Below are 19,878 nucleotides of genomic sequence, written 5' to 3'. Positions count from 1 at the left end.
TGACATAAAGTCGCTGCTACCTCTGCGTCATAATGTTGCATGTTTAAACACCAATACTTCTCCATAGTTTAGGACAGCAAGTAAATACTACTATATCCAATTGTAACTAGTGGAGGGATTTGTGATATCCCCTCTGTCCTAGCTAAATTCCTATTTTTAGATATTCCCTTCTACCTAACAGCTGTACCTTTGTGAAAATTGCTGTTGAATATTAGTTACCTCTAACACTTCTACAGTGCTCCTTACCACGCTGAAACACGGGTGCAGTTTGGACCTGGGGGGAAGACTGCCACCTGCTGAGTCATTAGGATTACCCTTGGAGCATCTTGAGTTTTTCTTTAAATTCTCTGACTCATGTTCACTGTATACAATTTTTAGAGGTATTTTTAAATGTATTACTTTTAATTTCTCTCTCATACCAGTACATTTGGGCTTAACTAAAATATCTAGCTTAAGGGCAGAGGGATACAAAATGTAGTACCAATAAAAATTTTAAAAACACTAAAACATTTCTAAAATAGGTTTTCTGCAAAATATGTGACAAATGCTGAGTACATGGTGATACGATGTGTTAAGTTATGTGGTCATCCCAAATTCATGACGATAAATATTTTTCTAACTGCACAATCATGTATTATCTCTTTCCTATCTGGGTAGATTAGTTAATGTATCTTGTTCAGACTGAGTGGAAAAACATAAAATACTTTATTTTTATTCCTTTTAGATAAGATGGGAAAAAAACATCACGTTGGGGGAGCCCCCAGGATTCTTGCACTCTTGGTGGTGGTAAGTGTTAATAATTTTCTTTCCTTCCAATTAAAGTAGGTTGAGAGTGGAGTCGAATGGCTATGCTTAAAATTGAAGGAAAAAGAACAGTAAAATACCAAATTTTCCTCCTTGTTTTAAGCTGACAAATTCTTTTTTATTAACCTTTTGAGGCATGAAAGAAATTCAGGTGAATTTTGTACAAATTATACTGAGTTCATCAAGAATAATTGGTGTAGAAAACAATGAAAGAAGCTAATAATAACAATGGAGTCTCCTAAAAAAGCATATCTAAGAAGCATAGCCATATTGTTTTAGATTTCATTATTTCCCCTATTATTTTACTAAGAAAAGAAGTAGTTCCATGTTGAAGTCCTTAGCCTGTGGTATTCGTCACTCCAATTGTTTCTCCAAAACTTTCTTTTGCTAGGGCAAAAGGGTGTATTACGAAGTTGACAGTGTTAACACATCATATTAGAACTGGAACAGGTTTCAATACTTTATTTACAGTGAGTCTTGCAGTAAATAATGATTTAAAAATAAGTTTTCATATGGGAAAACATTAGGTTAAGAATACAAGCAGAGATGAAAAACTTAATATTGTCATAGGAAAATGACATAAAATACACTATCAACATTACTGCCTGTGGCCCCAATTCATTATAGCACTTAAGCACATACTTAACTTGAAGCATGTGCTTAAGTCTCATTGAAGTTGAAATATGACTTAAACGTGTTGTTAAGTGCTTTGCTAAATAGGGCTGGACTTAAGTGAGTGTCAGAGGGTTACTGAACAGTGGTGCTATGGTTAGATCTGATTAGAGGGCAGGAGCTATATAAGGAGTCTGGGGAGCCAGGAGAGAGGAGACATAGGTCAGAAACAGGGAGACATGGATGGTGAAGACTCCAGAGCCATAGGAAGAGCTAGGGAGTCCCTCTATGGCTATCACCCTATATAAGGGGCAGGAATCTGGGAGAAAACTGAGGTTGAAAGAAGTCAGCGGCCTCCAGAGTGGGAGAGGGGACATTTCATGCCAATGTTTATGAGTGCAGGGGTGAAGGAAGGCTGTGGAGAGAGGCTTTGTGGCCACTGTCCCATACAAGGAGCAGGGGACTGGGAAAGAACCCAGGAAGGATATGAGACTTTCATTAAACCCAGGGTGGGCAGACATTGTTTATGTTATTGCTTCATTTTAGCCTTTAAACTTTACTGGGGATGTTGGGAATAAACAAGGAACCCTTCATTTGAAGGAAGATTGGGGACTGAAGATTTTAGAGTGACAAAAGACAGCAGAGGAAGAGGTGTTTTGAATTATAATATGGGACTTTATGTCTTCGAGACATGTATAATAATAAATTACCTTGGGACAAGTTTACCCAAGGGAGTGCTGGTGTGTTTGAAGGGACTCTGAGTGGGGTGGAACTGATGCTGGGCCCCTGTAGGGCACCTTCATGCCACCAGGAGGCACTCAAGGAGGGCCTGGCTTGTTAAATCCACACTTAAAGTTTTCCACAGCTTTAAGTAGTTTACTGACTTGGGGCCTTTAACATCTACAGCTGATATCCACATGGTCAAATCAATAAGTGCACGCATGCTCATTTGGAAGAATTCTATGGTGTTGGCTTACAAAGTAGTTTACTAACATCAACGGGGTAAAATAAAGAATTATGTAAATGGACAGCATAAAAAACTCTGCAAATCCCATCTCTTCCTCAGGTAGCCCATTATCTCTGACAGGTATGCCACATGAGTGCCTTATACTTTTTCACACTTACTTACATGTATCTATGTGTCTGTGTGTATATATAGCATCCCAAAGTTTAATATTGGAACAGCAGATGAAAACATAATTCATAGGAATATAACATAACATAGGAACTGCTGTTTTGCCAAGATGAATTGTATCTGTATGGAGATTCCAGACACATCTGCTATGTACATATATACTCTATGAATGGATAATCATGGTGATTACTGACAACAAAGGATGAAGTTACGGGTGACATAGTAGTTCCACCTGGCCCCAGGAAAGTAGGTAATAAGTACATAACTGTGCAAAGTGGCATAATCACTACCAAATGTTTCTTTTAGAGTTCTGTGTCTGAAATTCTATAAGGAGACTTTGCTCCTTATGTCTTCCTGGCCTCTGTGTTCATCTTTAATAGTGATTGCCTGCAGTGGAATTGTCAGTACACCAATTAAAGTTTTCCTAAATTATGATCTATGGCATGATGACCAAAAGATAAATCTAAGGACTTAAACTGGCTTGACATGAATAGGTCTGGCTTGACATGACTAGTTGGTTATGGGTGAGGGCTCATTTCTTTGGAGACAGAATTAGGGTTGTAAATGGGTCAGAAAGCTAAAAGATAGCTAAGATAAGGGGTACTCAGGAAACCATTTACAACAGACAAAATAAGCTGAAACATAAAACAGTGTAACTTTGGATTTGTGGTACGCCCTATACCCACCTCCTTTGCTTGAGTCGGATAAATGCAGTGCAGCATTGTTGTATGCCAAATAAAGGAACCCAAGTAATGAGACTGGAGTTGAACTGCATTCTTGGGTAAACGAGTGAAAGAGGTCTTAGAAGAACTCCAACACATATGTCTGAGGTCAGCCAAATAAAATTCAGTTTTGATTTTATTCTTTAAAGTGTTTTAATAAATAGCAGATCTTTTGATTCCAGGGACTTTGAGACTGCAATGATAAAATACCTCAAACGCTATATGTAAACATTGTTTATTTTATTCAGTGAATACAGCTGGCTAAATCCTGTTAAAAACAGTTCAGAGGGAGAAGTATATAAACTCTGTTTTAACACTATATTTAAACACTGCTCCTTTCCAAAGTATAAAAAGGGCCTGTTAAAGGCATCACAATCTTTTTTTCACTATTTATAAGCCAAGACTATATCATGGTATTCTTTACCACTTTTTACATTTACCCATATATATGCTGCTTTATTGTCTTTTGGTTAAAGCACAGTACAGCGACTTAGAAGATCTAGGTACTTTTCCTATTCTTATCCCCACTGTCTTACTGTGTGACTTTGGACAAGTCTCAGCTTCTTTATGCCAAGTGGTGTTTTGTGGAAGTAAATGTGGGCACACACAAAGATAGAAGGTTAATATAGAGTTCCAGCCATTGCTCTAAAGTAACTTGCAGCAGTACTGATATTCTTGGACTAAACTATAGTGGCCTTAACGGGACATATCATTACATGCCTCAGAGAATCAGAAGATAGTGCTCTCTTACCTCACAGGGCTGTCATCAGGGTTAATTCATTAATATGTATAAAGAGTTATGAGATCCTTGGCAGAAGGTGATCTATAGATATAAGGTCAGTATATTATAATTATTTCCTTGCTATCTTTATAACTCATTATTTTTAACTTGTAGTGTATTTTGGGATCTCTACTGTGCAGCTCCAGAAAGACGAGAAACGTGTGAACATTCAAGTGAAGCTAAAGCCTTTCATGATTATGTAAGTTATATTTATATGTATATATATTACTGTATTTGGTTTATTGTATGTCTGATTATTATATTCAAAGAAAAATCTCTGGGCAGTAGTGATTCAAAAAAAGAAGGAATATCTGATCTACAGCTTCCTGATCTCAAGTACTCTGATTTGCTTTCCATAGATGCCTTAGAACAGGGGTGGCCAACCTGTGGCTCCGGAGCCACATGCGGCTCTTCAGAAGTTAATACGTGGCTCCTTGTACAGGCACCAACTCTGGGGCTGGAGCTACAGGCACCAACTTTTCAATGGGCCAGGGGGTGCTCACTGCTCAACCGCTGGCTCTGCCACACGCCCTGCTCCCACTCCACCCCTTCCTGCCCCCTCTCCTGAGCCTGCAGTGCACTCACTTCTCTCCCTCCCCGCCCAGAGCCTCCTGCACACCACTAAATAGCTGATCAGGAGGTGCAGGGAGGGAAGCAGGGGCTTCTAGTGGGCGGGAGGCAGTGGGAGCGGCGGGGCAGAGCTGATGGAGGGCTGCTGACGTATTACTGTGGTTCTTTGACAATGTACATTGGTAAATTCTGGCTCCTTCTCAGGCTCAGGTTGGCCTCCCCTGCCTTAGAATGAGTTTGTTCTTTGGACATTTGCATCCTGAAAGGAAGTAAAATCCTCAGAATGTCCTTTCACCTTTTAAAGAAGCATATCATGTTACAATATTTAGACTAGGTGTTATGAAGTGAGGTAAATATAAGGGGCTGAATCATCTGATCCAGTAGAGCAAGACAACAGGAGGAATAAGGGGGAAAGGAGGCTGTATGCGACTTTTGAGGCCCTTTGGTTCAGCTCCTGGTACAACTTAAAGCAGCCTCAGATTTGGTCAAAGTTACTTTGCCTGCCTGTGGCCCGAAAGAGCTGTGCCAGCAGCTGGGGTAGCCAGAATGCAGCATCTGTGTTCCTTTTTCTCCAGCCACATCCCTTATACTGGGGTGAGGATACCACTGTGACAATTCTACGTCATCGGTGTTGATGGAATCCTCAGAAGGCTAGCTAAGAGGGCTTTATAGCCCCTATGTCCCTCCAGAGTGACACAAAGAGGCTGTAGTGGGGTCAAAAATCTGGCCAGGGTATTAGTCTTAAGTGTGAGTGTCTTTAGGCTTTTTTCAGTTTGTCAGACCATTACTTTCAGTTACCTTTTTGTGTGGAATTATGTTTTCTGAATAACTGTGAAGTAGACTGTTATTACAGATTGTCTAATAAGCATGAATTTGGCATGGATGGCTCAGAAGATTGATCAGAAGATTGATCATGGGTTTAAGAGTCTTTAACTTCTAGGTTACCCATTTAAATCCTGCATGTTGTCCCAAATTGTTATCATCGGATGACTACTTAGTATCTTGTAATATGTTAACTAGAGGTGATCTTGGTTCCGTTACTAGTTGACAGGAAGTTGTGTAGCAATTAGCACTAACTGTCATCTTCTGCAAAAAGACTAGGGAATAAGTGGGCATCATGCTTGTATCACCCCTTTAAATTCTCCTTTCTGGTTAGGATTGAGGCAATTTGCAGGACAGCATGAATAATTTTGCACAGCAGCTGTCCAGGCTGTACTTGTTTTGTGGACAAATAACAAGGCAACAGTCTTCAGAGCTATCAATCCCACACCTTTCATGAGCTATACAAAAATGGGGAAAAAGCAAAAATAAAATTGGGGGAAAACACCCAGCCATGTATTTATTGTAGTTAGCTGAGTTGGTAAATTGTGTTTCAGAGGAATGGAATTGTTAAAAAATGTACTACTGTAAGTAGATCAAATTTCTGTAATCTAAGCTTTTTCTGCTTTTAGTACTTGTTTATTTACGGGCACAATATTTTGACATGTTTGCTGTTTGTAGCTCCTGTTAATAGAACAGTATTTAATCCTCCTCCTCTGGAGGGGAGTTTTTCTGATGGTGTAACAGGTGTGTGCTCTACTCATCACTCGGCAGCGCCTTCTCGTGGCTCATCTGGGGAATTAGCTCACCACTGTTTGCGCTCCATTGCATTTTATTTTGTAGTCGGTCAGCCCATTGTCTCAGTCACTTGGCCTGCAACCCCTCTCTCACTGGTCAGGAGCTGCAGAGCCTCTCCTCATGGCTTTGCCCGCCAGCCAAGTCAGTTATCCTCCCCTTCCAGGGTCTCAGGCAGTCTCCATGTCCACTTCTGTGCTGACTGTGCCACTCCCACAGTGGCTTGTAAGGGAACCCAGGCCCACTTTCTACACCGGGTTCCAATCCAGGGATCCTCAAACTAGAAGTTCAGGTTTATGGCTTTCAGACCTTACTGCTCCTTCCCTTGACTGCTTCCTACCCTGCCTTTCTCAGGCTCCTGCTCTCCCCCTTGTATCGTGGATTGTGACCGCAGGCTCACTTCTTTACAGCTCCCCATCTACTGCCAACTTCCTCTCTTTATAAACCCTGACCAGCTGTTCCCACAGCTGGACTTCATCAGCAATTAGGCCTTCGCTCATCCTGGCTTTCCACCAGGTGCAGCCTATAGGTTAATTGCCTTAATTTACCCCTTCAGGCCTTGTGTGGGGTGGACATCCCATAACAGGTGGAGTGCAGGGAACAGAGTTCAGTGAAGTAAATTTGGGGAGATCAGAGCCTCTAGAGTGACAAAATTACTATAGTAATATATTATACTATCATAACAGGGGATGTGCCAGAAGTGAAAAGTTTTTGAAACTCTAAAAATTGTGAAATAATCTTAGACGTAAGTTAGTGATGAGAAGATACCTTCAATGAAGGATACTTTCACGTTGAGAAATGGAAAATGAGTTGGAGCCCACAGCCCGTTAAGCTCATGAAAGTTTCTTCAAGATCTCCTATTAAAGAGGTCACTGTTGATGCTAAACTTGGAAATGCATGGTGGGATGATTTCAGTAGTTGAATCAAAATGATATCTAACAAGAAACTTTGTGTTCCGTTGTTTTAACATTACCTCTATAATGCTATAATCCCTATTATTCTGTTTGCTATTCAGTCTTATTGCTCATTTTGCTTTGTCTGTTGTTCAGTGTCATCATCCAAAAATATCAAAAAAGTAATCAAATAAGTTTTTTGCATGAAACAGATGTATATTTATATGGCTAGTCAGATCACTGTATGTGATCTGGTTGGAAGTAGGTCAGGGAAGGAAGAAGGGAGACACATGGTAGGCTCCTGTATGTAGGCCAACCAGCATAGGGCAGGACCTACACACATCCTTTCCATGTCAACCTGCTTTACAATCAGTTTTTAATTTGAGATTGATGGATTGCTTTTTGGAGTCTCCCTACCTTAAAAAACACAAAGCAAAAAAACAGAGATTTGTTTTACAGTTTTAGATGTAAAATGGCATGATTAATGACTAGGTGATAGAATCATTGCAGGTAAGGTATATTTATTATGGGACAGTGCCTGTGTTATAAATGCATTTTCCTGTTATTGCTACTACCTACTATAACTTGCGCTCTCTCATGAAGTATAACAAGGATAACGAGTTGTTGTAAGTTTTTTTTTAACCTATATCGTTGGGATGTGTGCAGCCTTTAGTGTGACAAAAATGTGAATCTCATATTTCAATGATTTTTGCCACAATTGAAGTTGACTGTCTGTACTTATGAATATGATATACAACAGGACCAATACTGTTTTTATGTTTCATCTGCTTTTAATTATATGCACTATAACAACACATGACTTTGAAGTCTAGCATCTACTTTTAGATTCTAAATTCTTACAAATATATTGTATATACATACTGAAGCATATGGCAATGATATCGTGGAAAAATATAGCCTAATAGGTTAGGTGCAATAGATGTAAACACAAATGTTTTAAAATAACCTTCCCCAATGAGAGTTTTACCATTGACTTCAAGGAGGCTGGGATTTTATGCTCAGTGAAGAACATTATATTGCCAATATTAGAATTCAAGGCTGTGGTTCAGTTTAAAGGCTTTGAAAACATCAGAGCCCTTATGGTGGATTGTAATACAGGTATTCAATAATAGAATATGTGTAATATCTAAAAACTTTAGTTGTTAGGCACAACAAAGCCACAGAAGGTTTGTTTGTTTTTTCACACTTTCTTAGGTATGTACCTTGTAGATCTAAGAGAATGATTCTTGTTTAGGGTGTGAGTGGTCCTTGGGTCTTATCCCAGAGAATCCATCTTTAACAACATGTACTTTAGTAGGATGAACTAGGTAATCTAATATGTTTTTTCTGAATCTGGTTTTTAAGAAACAGGAAAAAGGTTTTAAAACATTGGATGCAGGAGGAGGGTAACTGGATATATCTCCAATATGTAATATTTTTCACTGTACTTGATATGTATTTCAGTACAGTATATGTATATATTTGTAATATATATATATGTATAAATACTGCAGCACCCATATTACATAAAGACAGGCCTATACCTCCAGAAGTACTTACGATTAATCATTTCTATTTTTGATGATATTAATAATGAAAATTGACTTTGTCTGACTGGTAAGTGGAGTAAGTGCTGTTTATAGACTCTTTCATGGCCATCTGTGAAGGTTGACAGGTTTCAGAGTGGTAGCTGTGTTAGTCTGTATCAGCAAAAAGAACGAGGAGTACTTATGGCACCTTAGAGACTAACACATTTATTGAGCATAAGCTTTCGTGGGCTAAAACCCACTTCATCGGATGAATGCAGTGGAAAATACAGTAGGAAGATAGATAGATATACACACAGACAACATGAAAAATGGTGTGTATGGCAACACCCATTTTTTCATGTTGTCTGTGTATATCTGTGTATATCATTTTTTCATGTTGTCTGTGTATATCTGTGTATATATATATCTATGTCTGTGTGTATATATATATATACCGAACAAAGCAGGTTCCAGTCATGAGAAATCCCCTAGTTACCACCTGAGCTGGAGCTAACAAGAACTGGATTGGGCTCAGACTAGGAAGGAGTCTAGTCTGTGAAAGAAGCTTATTGGAACATCTCTGAGGGTGAGATTTTTATCTGTAATCAGTTTCTTAATGTATTAGGTTTAGACTTGCATGTTTTGTTTTATTTTGCTTGGTAACTTACTTTTTTCTGTCTGTTATTACTTGGAACCACTAAATCTTACTTTTTATATTTAATAAATTCACTTTTGCTTATTAATTAATCCAGAGTAAGTATTTAATACCTGGGGGAGCAAACAGCTGTGCATATCTCTATCAGTGTTATAGAGGGCGGACAATTTATGAGTTTACCCTGTATAAGCTTTATACAGAGTAAAACAGATTTATTTGGGGTTTGGATCCCATTGGGAGCTGGATGTCTGGGTGCTAGAGACAGGAGCACTTGCTAAGCCATTTTCAGTTTAGTCTGCAGCTTTGGGGGTGTGGGTCAGACCGTGGGTCTGTGTTGCAGCAGATTAGCATATCTGGCTCAACAAGGCATGGTTCTGAAGGCCCAAACTGGAAGAGAAAACAGGCTCAGAGGTAGTCTCAGCACATCAGGTGACAGTCCCAAGGGGGTCTCTGTGACCGAACCCATCACAGGAACTGTATATGTTGGATCAAGAAAAATGGTTCTACCCTTAGTTGAAGCTTCATGTACATATACTTGAAAAAAGAAACATAAAAAGAGTCTTGTTTGTGATCTAGGTATCTCAGACAAGAAAACTAGTGTTAAACTGTGCAGGCAATTTAGCAATAGTAGCTTATCTGAACCAGAAAAGGGAACTAAAAGCCCCAAGCTTCTTTGCCAGTCCAGCTAACTGTTGGGTAGAGGAAAACTTCTTTGCTCTAGAAATCTTGCGCACACACACAAAATCGTTTGTAGGAATGCTCTGAGCCAAAAATTAGTCGTCTTTGAGGAGTGAGCTTTCCTTCCCTTATAGCTTCCTATGTAGAACTTTTCATCTCTTTTGTAAAGTCCTGCTTTGTTAGGTTGTGCACATAGTACCGCAGTCTCCTGGTGAGCTAAGCAGGTGCCACCTTGATTCCATGACCCTGGACCTGATAGGCTGACACATTAAAGGCTCCCTTCATCTCAAGATGGTCTTATAACGTAAGTGTTGAGATCTTTTTGCAGTCCAAAAGTTCTTGCATCTCTGTTCATTATTATAATGACATTTCTTCCAGACTCTATTGTAAAGAGAGATCTATTAATACTACCAAATGGCCACAGTAAAACTGTAGATTTCTTTTTCCCTCTTAGGTTTGATGAATGTCTCCTCAACAGCAACTTGACAAATGAGGCTTCTGCTTTGGGTTTGAGTATTTATGATTTTTACATTGCCCCAAAATGTGCTAAATCCAGTACAGAACAAGAAAAAGACAAAGTAATTGCCTCCAAATAATTTACAGTTTCATAAACCAATACGCCCTTTTCAACTGATTCTTTTGAGTCTTAGTTAATGTTAAGCCCCATATCATGCAGATTACCTTACATGGAGGCTGAATGGAGTGTTAAAGACTGTTGCTATTCTCTTTTCCATCCCAAGTAGGATGTAGGCTATTGCTTTTTAAGTTCTTAATGCTAGAAAATATATTTTCTAGTTGCTATTATAGATTATGTCTGCTTGCCTGAGATGTTTTACCAATCTCCTTGCTTAGTATTTCATAAGGACAAGTTGGCCTCCACATTGTTCCTTTGTTTAAAGTACACAACTCTTTTCCGTTAGAAACAGGAGATCTTCTTGCTTTCTTTGTGTCCTTCCTTCAATGAGACTAAGAGGCACATCTCTTCATTAGATGCCCAAAGGACCATAAATATAAATATTCATTCAAAAACATTACAAAGAATTTTGGGGTTTATGAGTTTGTACATGTGTTTGAAAAGACCAAAGATTATCAGGAAAGATCCATGAGGAAGTGCTCTTCAAATGAATCAGAGAATGTATACTAGTGATAATCATAATTCTCAAACTCCATTGCTCCACAGCACAACAGGACTGGATTTTGTAGCAAGAACCTCTTTGTTCTATTTTCATAAACTATCCTTCCTTCTGACCCAAATGCACACGCGATTGAAAGTAGTTGAAACTTTTCATTGACATAAAACAAACTAACGCTTATTTTCACAAATTATTACTTTTTGAGGTTGTTTTTTTTTTTGCTGTGTTCTTCAGGTGGCCTGTCTCCATGATTCTCAGCAGTCACAATGTTTTCCAGGCAGCCCATTTCAGAACCTCCTTCTCTGCCTCCTATGTGTACCAGCGGAGGAGGAAGCTTGTAGCCAGCTTCAGCAGCTCATTTTCTTGACTTCCCCAGCTTCAGCTACTGTGTTGTTCTCCAGGCAGCCTCACTGGCCATCCAACACTTCTGGGTCCTCCCGGCTTCCTGGCTGAAAATTGGACTCCAGATTTGGCTCCCTGCTGCCCATCTCAGTGGAACAGTGCATGTAGAATGCACATATTAATACCCCTTAGTGAGGAATCTGGAGAACAAGAGGAAAGTACAGGCAGAGAGACAGAAAACAAAATATCAGGCCTCTGGCTGCAGCAAAATGGAGAATTCCACAGAGAAACTACTGAACTCAGTATCATTGTGAAAGAAATGCCAAACTCTATGGCCATGGAGTACATGGAGTCCTGGCTGAAATGAATGAGACAGATCATGCTCCTCAGAGCTAACTCTGCACACTTTAGAAGACAACCCTGCATCACTTTATGTTTGATTCATGTTTTCAAGATTATCTCCACAACCATAAAGGCTACAAACTAAATTTCTTTTAATTGAAAGTTGAGATTCTGAAGCACAATTCTGTGGCAAGGTGTGATTTCTGTGGCTGTGGAATATGTGGGGGGCCTGCTTATTTTGCACAATGTCTGCTTTGTTCAATAATGGCTAAAGGCCCCATCACTATACGCAATGCTCTCTCCTATTCTGAAAGAGGCATTTCTTCCCTAGAAGAGATCTGGAAGACTGACATAAATTCCCTCAAGGTGGGTGAGGTAATATATTTTATTGGACCAACTTCGTCAGTGAGAGGCTCAAGCTTTTGAGCTTACACAGAGTTCTTCTTCAGGTCTGGGAAACTTACTCAGAGTGTCACAGCTAAATACAAGATGGAACAGATTGTTCCTACACACACACACACTCTTACTTTACTGGCAACCAGTGTTTCTATAGCCTCAGCTTTTGACAGGGTCCTTCTAGGTTGTGTTCTTGAGAAATGCTTCCACTCTGCTGAATGGAAGGAATGCTACATAGATCCTATCCAGTTAGAGATTGACGGTGTGCATTTGGAGAACAGACAATTTTTTAAAACTGTAAATGGTATTTCTTCACTGTTATAATGCTCTTTGCATACTGTCCTTTTAACTGTTTACATACAGTCACTGTTAAAATACTGCACTTTGCTATTTTAGTATAAATGTTGTTCAGTTTAAGCTAGAGTGAGACTCCTTCCTTTTTCTGATCAATTTCACTTCAAGCAGATGTGTCTCACCTACCGGCCTTTAAATATATGTTTGGGAAGCTAAAAAAAGCCTTAAGAAAACCTGGACAGGTGCTTGGACATTCTTTAGTTTCATTGTGTTCTCTTGTCTACTCACACGTGACTGCCCTCATCCACTGGAATAATAACATTAACGGGTATTGAATTCCCCCTTTAAGTTAATTTTCTTACTAGGTGACATGTCTGTGGGATACTTACATGTGCAACTAACTATTCATGATGGCTGCTGAAAGACTCAAAAGTGAAGAAATACAAATGTTGATGCTTGAGTGATTTTATAGAATACCCTCTGTTCGAGAGGGCCAGAATATCATATCTAGCAAAAATACATTTAATATGCACAATCACCTGTTTGGCTGTAGTATCTTCTAATAAGGGTGTATCAGGGAAATGAGAATAATAGTGTAGAACAAGTACATAGTTTTCTCCAGTCAGTGTAAACACATCTATGCCTACATGGCTTCAGGGGCCAATTTTTCCTCTGTTACCGAGATGAGGGCTCATTTCCTTCATTTGACCTGTATTTTTGGCACATGCTATAAGCCTTGACAGCTTCCTCAATGTCATTGTTCATTGAGGCCAGTATATAATCTCTCTAGCCTTTCTTAGATTTTTTTATTCCTAAATGACCTTCATGACCTTTTTAACACTTTTCAGTAATACCGTAGGGATCTCCATGGTGGTGTCTAACCAAAATTCCAACTGTGACTGAAAACCCCCACCCCTGGCAAATTGGTAATAGCAGCTGGGAACATGCTGTCCTAGTCACCCTGTGCTGATGGCCTTAATCAATTTCTGCAGGTTCTTATCCTGAGCTGTTGTTCTGACAATCACAGTCCACATTTCATAGAAGTCCGGGCAGGTGTTTTTTAATCAAATTAACATGTATGATGTCTGACTCTGGACTTTGCTCCACTGCACTTTTCTCAAATGCTCTGTAGAGTGTGTCTGCAACTTCCAAATATCTTCCTTGTTTGTATTCAATTTGCAAATCACACATTTCTAACTGAAAAAATAATCTCTGTATTTCTTGGTGCAATAGTTGCCAGGCCCTTTGTCACAATAGCGATCAATGGCTTGTGGTCAGTTTCAGCTAACATTAGCCTTCCATAAATAAAGAAACGAAACTTTTTACAGCCATGCACTAAGACCGAAGCCTCCTTTTGGAGCATATTGACACTCAGTTTTTGTTAGTGCCCATGAGCCACTGGTCTCCTGTTTTGACCATACTGCTATAGGAGGACTGCACCAATATTTGCAGATGGTGTGTGGACAATTTAGGTTAACACTTACTGTCATACAACCACAGGACTGAGGCCTTATCAATTAATGCCTTCAGTTTCTCAAACTCTTTTTTTTAAGATTTGTGTTCCATGTCCATTGGACATCTTGGTACACTAGTGCCCTCAGGTTGCTGGTGTGAGCTGCTAGAGTAGGTACAAATTTCCCTACATGGTTCACCATTCCAACAAAACTTCGTGCCCTCTCCTTGTGTGTTGAGTCAGTCATACTGCTGGTGGACTCGGCCTTCCTGTGATCTGCCTGTGCATCTTGCTTTTTTCACGTCTCTCCCAGATATGTTATTTCCACTACTCAGAATTTATATTTTTGTTTGTTTAGCTTTAGCGCAGATCTCTTGTTCTTTCCAGAGCTGCCTGGAGTGTTGGCTCATGCTCTTCTATTCTTTTTTCCCAGATCAAAACATCATCTATGTAAACTGCAGAACCCTCTATAGAGTTTATACCAACAAAAATGTGTTGTATTTTCCAGTGAAACACCTTGGGTGCCAAATACAACCCAAACACAGTCTGCGGAAACAGTGTCTCCCAAACAGGGTGTTGAATGTGCACAAATGTGTACACTGTTTTTCTGTGCACTGCCAGAGCCCTACTGATGGATCCAGAATAGAAAAATATTTGACATCAGCTATATCCCCAACAATTTCTTCCCTTGTAGGTAGTGGAAAGTATTCCTCTTTTACATATTTACTTAATACTTTTGGGACAATATCTACGTGAAAAGTGCTGGGTTTTTTTCTTGCAGTGATCGAGTGTACCCACTCTGTTGGCTCTTCTACTCACTCTGATTCCCAGAGCAATGACCCTATCCATCTTCTCCTTTTAGCTTCTGTCTTAGGGGGAGGGGAACTTTTCTAAGGGCATGTGTTGGGTGGCAGTTGGGCTCTTTCAACTGTATTTTGTACTCTATTGAGAGTTTCTCTATTCTCTGGAAGATGTCCTCACACTGTTCCCCAGTTGTTTTGGTCTCCCATCCTGTCAGTGAGTGCACCCTTTGGATGTGATCAAGGGTGGACATATTTTTAATCCAGAAATGGGTGCTCTTTCCCTGGGTATTATTACAAATTGTATCTGTTCTACTTTGTTATTTACCCATACATCTAATTCATATATTCCTTTAGTAGGGATAAGCTCAACATTGTTAGCCCTGAGTTTTATTTTTCACTACCAGTGTATTTTCTTTGGGTGTTAATAACACTGTTTCTGGCAATGCATTGGCTTATGCGCTAGTGTGCAACTTAAAATTAATATATGTCCCATTTGCTTTCAGGTTGGCAGTCCATTCATCTTCTGCTGCAATGGTGTTCATTGCTCTATGAAACACTGGTCTGAGCTAGCAGTGCTGTTGTTGTCCTCTTTGTCCATGCTATGCACACGCTGCTGGTATTTACATCTCTTTGCAAGAGTTTGCAATCCATTTAATTTCTTGCATCTTTTTCCATATCCTGTGAATTATCCTGCCTTACGCTATGTGTCACAACACATGAAGCTCCATGAGCTGTTCTTACTTCATCATGAGTTTAAGTTCTGTGAGCCTTTCAGCCTTAGCTTTCTTTTCCTGTGATATTTTGGATTCTCAATCATGTCTATAGTGTCAGAGCACTAGCCATTCTCCATAAGCTTCATTCTGGACTACCACTGCTTGACAAGTCCTAATTGCCCTGTCAAGGACTAATTCTTTTTATACACACAGGTTGAAAACATCTGTCATGTTTCATTTTTAGGTGGAGCGGAGTACTCCTCAAACTTTTGTAATACAGTTTCATAGTTAGTCTCTTCTGCCTGAGTTAACTGAAAACTGATAAATAAATCAAGTGCACCAGAACCTGCTACTGTCAGAAATAAGACTACCTTCTGATTGTCTTCCTTTTTGATTGTCACCCATCGCTTGCAGATAGAAAGTAACACACTTTTTAAATATTTTGCTGTTGTCTTCCATATTTCCAGAGAGTTTCTGCTCTAGTGGAGTTTTTTAGCTGCTCCATTCTGCCACTCAGGTTATTTTCTTTAATTTTAATTACTCCTGGTAGCATGTGGTGTTCAGGAATCACTCTAGGCCAGTGGTTCCCAAACTGGGGTTCGCAAAATGTTACAGGGGGTTCTTGGGAAAAAATTCCCTAATGGCGGACAGAGCTATCCCTAGGGATCCCAGGCAGCACGGGGCCAGCAGCCCGGAGTCCCTGGACTTCCAAGAGCTAAGCAGATCAAAGCAAGCATATCAATCACACTGAGGAGATTTAAACTTCAAGACTCCTTATAAGAAATGGAAAGGGAGGTAGATATTTTTTGCTGTTTTTAAAATTAAATAGACAGCTAGTATTGTTTTAAAAATTATTATGAAGAACAAGTTTAAGCTTTGTTGTAACATTCGTTGTTTGCCTGGACTGCTCAAGACCTGAATGCTTGTGTAGGAGGAACTCTGAGTTGGTTTCTTAAATACCTTCATCCTGTTTCACATCTGATACTCCTTGATGAAACATAGGAGCCTTGTCTTATAACAGGCTTATTCAAAGTGATACAAGCTACGAAAGTGAGATCTTGGAAGAGTGTTGCTGTTTTCATAATGTAATAAAAATACTGTAATGATAGATAATAAATAATAAATAGTGTGTAATAAGCATGTCATAAAAGCCAATTTTATATTTCCAAGATCACTGCTTTTATCATTTATACTCAGGTAAAGGAGAAAATCCCTGGAAATATTCATTTTTAGGAGGGGGCTCGTGAAATTTGACATTTTAGTGAAACGGGTTCACAGGTTGTTAGAGTTTGGGAACCACTGCTCTAGGCCCAAGGTGCTTGAAATAGATCCTCTTTATTCAGTTGGACAGTTACCCAACTGCCTCTGCATATCAGAACATAGGCTTTTGCAGCACCTCTCACCCAGACTTCCTATCTGTAAGGCTAAACAACTTAAAGGTACAGATCCCAATTATCCCCCACCCCCATTTCCACACTCTGTATATCTATGGTAAATCTACCTCCAATTTTAATACACCCTAAGCTTCATTAACTTTTGCATGCTTTTGCAACTTTGTATGTCCCATTTGGGAGATGCCCCCTTTATGCTGGCAGCTCTTTCTAGGGGGAGTTCCAAAGGCATGCATCAGTGGGAGACACCCTGAAACTTCATTGCCAAGGAGTCGGTTTGGGCAGAGGCCTGTAAAGCTAGTGTAAATGGCTCTGTGCTGCTAGGAGAAAGACTGAGATCTGCCAAGTTGGGGGCCCGAACCTGTTGTCCGGCCAAATCCCATCCAGCAACAGAATTATTTGTGAGAAAATTTCATGAGGGAATCCTCCTCCCAGTAATTCTCTCAAGAGTTTTCCTGCAGAAGGGGTGATTTTTGTCTTTCTCACCCTTCTCACATAATGTTTAGTAGCATTGTGATTGAGATGCTATATGCATAAAAGTCAGAAATTTTAACATTAACATTTGATGCAAGGAGGTTTTGGTACTGTACAAATCCAAATACATTTTTCTCTGTTTATGGATGCACAGTCCTACAGTTAAAGTTGTGCTGAATTTTGCACTTATAGCAGGGATTCAACCATTCTGTTACATATAAAAGATATGGCATATTCTTTCTAAAATTACTCCATTTACTCTTTGAGTACAGATTGAATTTTCTGAGAATTTACAAGTAAATTGGTTGATTAGTTTGAGTTAAATGGTGATCCCTGACTGCATTTGGAGCCACCATCTTTCTAGAGGGCAGCTTGCTGAACTGCCATTGTTACCAGTGGGAAGCAGTGGTCATTTTGAAAGAGGGCAACTTTGTTAAAGGGCACTTTCAGCATGCTCATTGAGACTAAAAGGAGATTGCAGGCATTTTGAAAGAGGGAGGTTCTTCATGGAATTCCTCTGTAGAAGAATGTTTTTCTTCCTCCCTGTTGAAATAAGAAATTTCTTGTTAAGAATACTGGCAAAATACTGTAAATTTTAATGATTTCTTTAAAAAAACACCCTACTTATTACTCTAAATCTACTCAACAGGTAGGACGGGAGAAGGAAACTGTGCATGTGAGCACGGAAATGTGAGGCACAGGAGTGAAGGTGTATGTATATTGGGGAAAATGGGTGAATAGGTCAAAGAAGAAAACTGGGAGATGTAGGGCAATGTGGAGGTCAGGAGTTGGGGAAACTGACCAGTATACTGACTGCATTATACAGCTCCAGAGTGGTGTAAAGCAGTGGTTCTCAAAGCCGGTCTGCTACGTGTTCAGGGAAAGCCCCTGGTGGGCTGGGCCGGGCCGGTTTGTTTACCTGCTGCGTCCACAGGTTCCACCGATCGTGGCTCCCATTGGCTGCGGTTTGCCGCTCCAGGCCAATGGGGCCTGTGGGAAGGGTGGCCAGCACATCCCTCAGCCCACGCCGCTTCCCGCAGCCCCCATTGGCCTGGAGTGGCAAACCGTGGCTAGTGGGAGCCACAATCGGCCGAAACTGCAGATGCAGCAGGTAAACAAACTGGCCCGGCCCGCCAGGGGCTTTCCCTGAACAAGCGGTGGACCGGCTTTGAGAACCACTGGTGTAAAGTATCCTGAGTGTCCTGGTGAATCTGGCTAAAAGCTGATACTGCATTTTAAATCATTAGAAATAATATCCCACAGTAGCCTTCTCATTTGGGTTTCTTGTTCAGTGTTCATGTAAGATATTTTAAAAACCTCAAGGAAACTTTTACCCTATAGTGACGCTGTGCAATAATTATACATTTGTAGTTATGGTGTAGTAGCATTTGTAGTCCCAAATTACATTAAACTGGCTTTTATAGACATTAGATTTTTGTCTTCTCGTCCTGGTGTCACTACAGGACAGAGTTAAGTTTGTTTGGGCGCCACAATTGTGCATTTCCATAATTTAGCATGTTTTATTTTCTCTTAAGTTAACCTTAACTTAGAATTTTCTGAGATTGTAATACTTATTTTAGGATAATTATAATATCCCTGTAATATTTTAAAAATACTGATATGTACTCAACGTTAACTCCAGTTTAATGTACCTTTTACACAGGGTGTGTGTGTGTGTTGGAGCATTGTACATCTGTAAGTACATAAACATACACACTATGAAAATGTTTTATTTTCATGTTTCTTCATTAAATTTATAAGACTAAAGATCATTTAGTTATAAGTCTTACTGGATCATTGGGGAAATGAGTCATAGCATGGACTACAAGTAAAGCTGGTTACGTTGGTAATTGGTATTGTTACTGGTATTCTAACAGGTAGTAGTACTTGGTTTGTTCATGTTATGCTAACTGACCAGTTAACTGGTATTCTAATTGGTTAGGTAATGGGTATAATATAAAATTAAAAATACAATAAATTTTGAAACAAAGTTGAAATTACTATAAGGTGGGTGCACAACTGGTTGAAAGACCATACTCAGAATAGTTATTAATGGTCCACTGTCAAACTTGGAGAACATATCTTGTGGGGTTCCACAGGGGTCAGTCCCAGATCCGGTTCTATTCAATATTTTCGTTAATGACTTGGATAGGGAGTGGAGAGTATTGTTTATAAAAAGGTTTGTAATAATACCAAAGTAAGAGGGGTTGCAAGCACTTTGAAGGCCAGTATTAGAATTGAAAATGACTTTAACAAATTGGAATCAACAAGATGAAATTCAATAAAGACAAGTGCAAAGTCCTATACTTAGGAAAAAAATCAAATGGACACTTACAAATTGGGAAATAACTAGTTAAGTGGTAGTACTGCTGAAAAGGACATCAGGATTTTAGTGGATCCCAAATTGAATGTAAGACAAGGAATATAATTGTCCTGTTCTACTTGGCATTGGTGAGGCCTCAGTTAGAATACTGTGTCCAATTCTGGGCCCCACACTTTAGGAAAGAAGTGGACAAATTGGCGAGAGTCCAGAGGAGAGCAACA

At 39.6% G+C, this 19,878-nt stretch overlaps 1 protein-coding gene across 8 annotated transcripts in view; it reads left to right on the top strand.

Moving 5' to 3' along the window:
• The window catches only part of SSBP2 (single stranded DNA binding protein 2), a 273,547-nt gene that overhangs the window by 75,754 nt on the left and 177,915 nt on the right, over window positions 1-19,878 (top strand). For 5 of the 8 annotated variants that reach the window (XR_012158937.2, XM_073344389.2, XM_073344396.2 and 2 more), the window contains exons 3-4: window positions 725-786; window positions 4,169-4,253. Coding sequence is in view for 4 of the 8 variants with exons in the window: in XM_073344389.2 (XP_073200490.1) it covers window positions 725-786; window positions 4,169-4,253 (147 nt within the window). In the remaining 4 variants the exon portion in view is untranslated. The remainder of the gene's footprint in view (window positions 1-724; window positions 787-4,168; window positions 4,254-19,878) is intronic. The other 3 variants (XM_073344395.2, XM_073344393.2, XM_073344391.2) reach the window with 1 other exon arrangement.

This window comes from Lepidochelys kempii, chromosome 5 (genome assembly GCF_965140285.1).
Source record: "Lepidochelys kempii isolate rLepKem1 chromosome 5, rLepKem1.hap1, whole genome shotgun sequence".
Taxonomy (NCBI): domain Eukaryota; kingdom Metazoa; phylum Chordata; order Testudines; family Cheloniidae; genus Lepidochelys; species Lepidochelys kempii.
The sequence above is the reverse complement of the archived record's forward strand: the minus strand, read 5'-3'. Positions and strand labels throughout refer to the sequence as shown.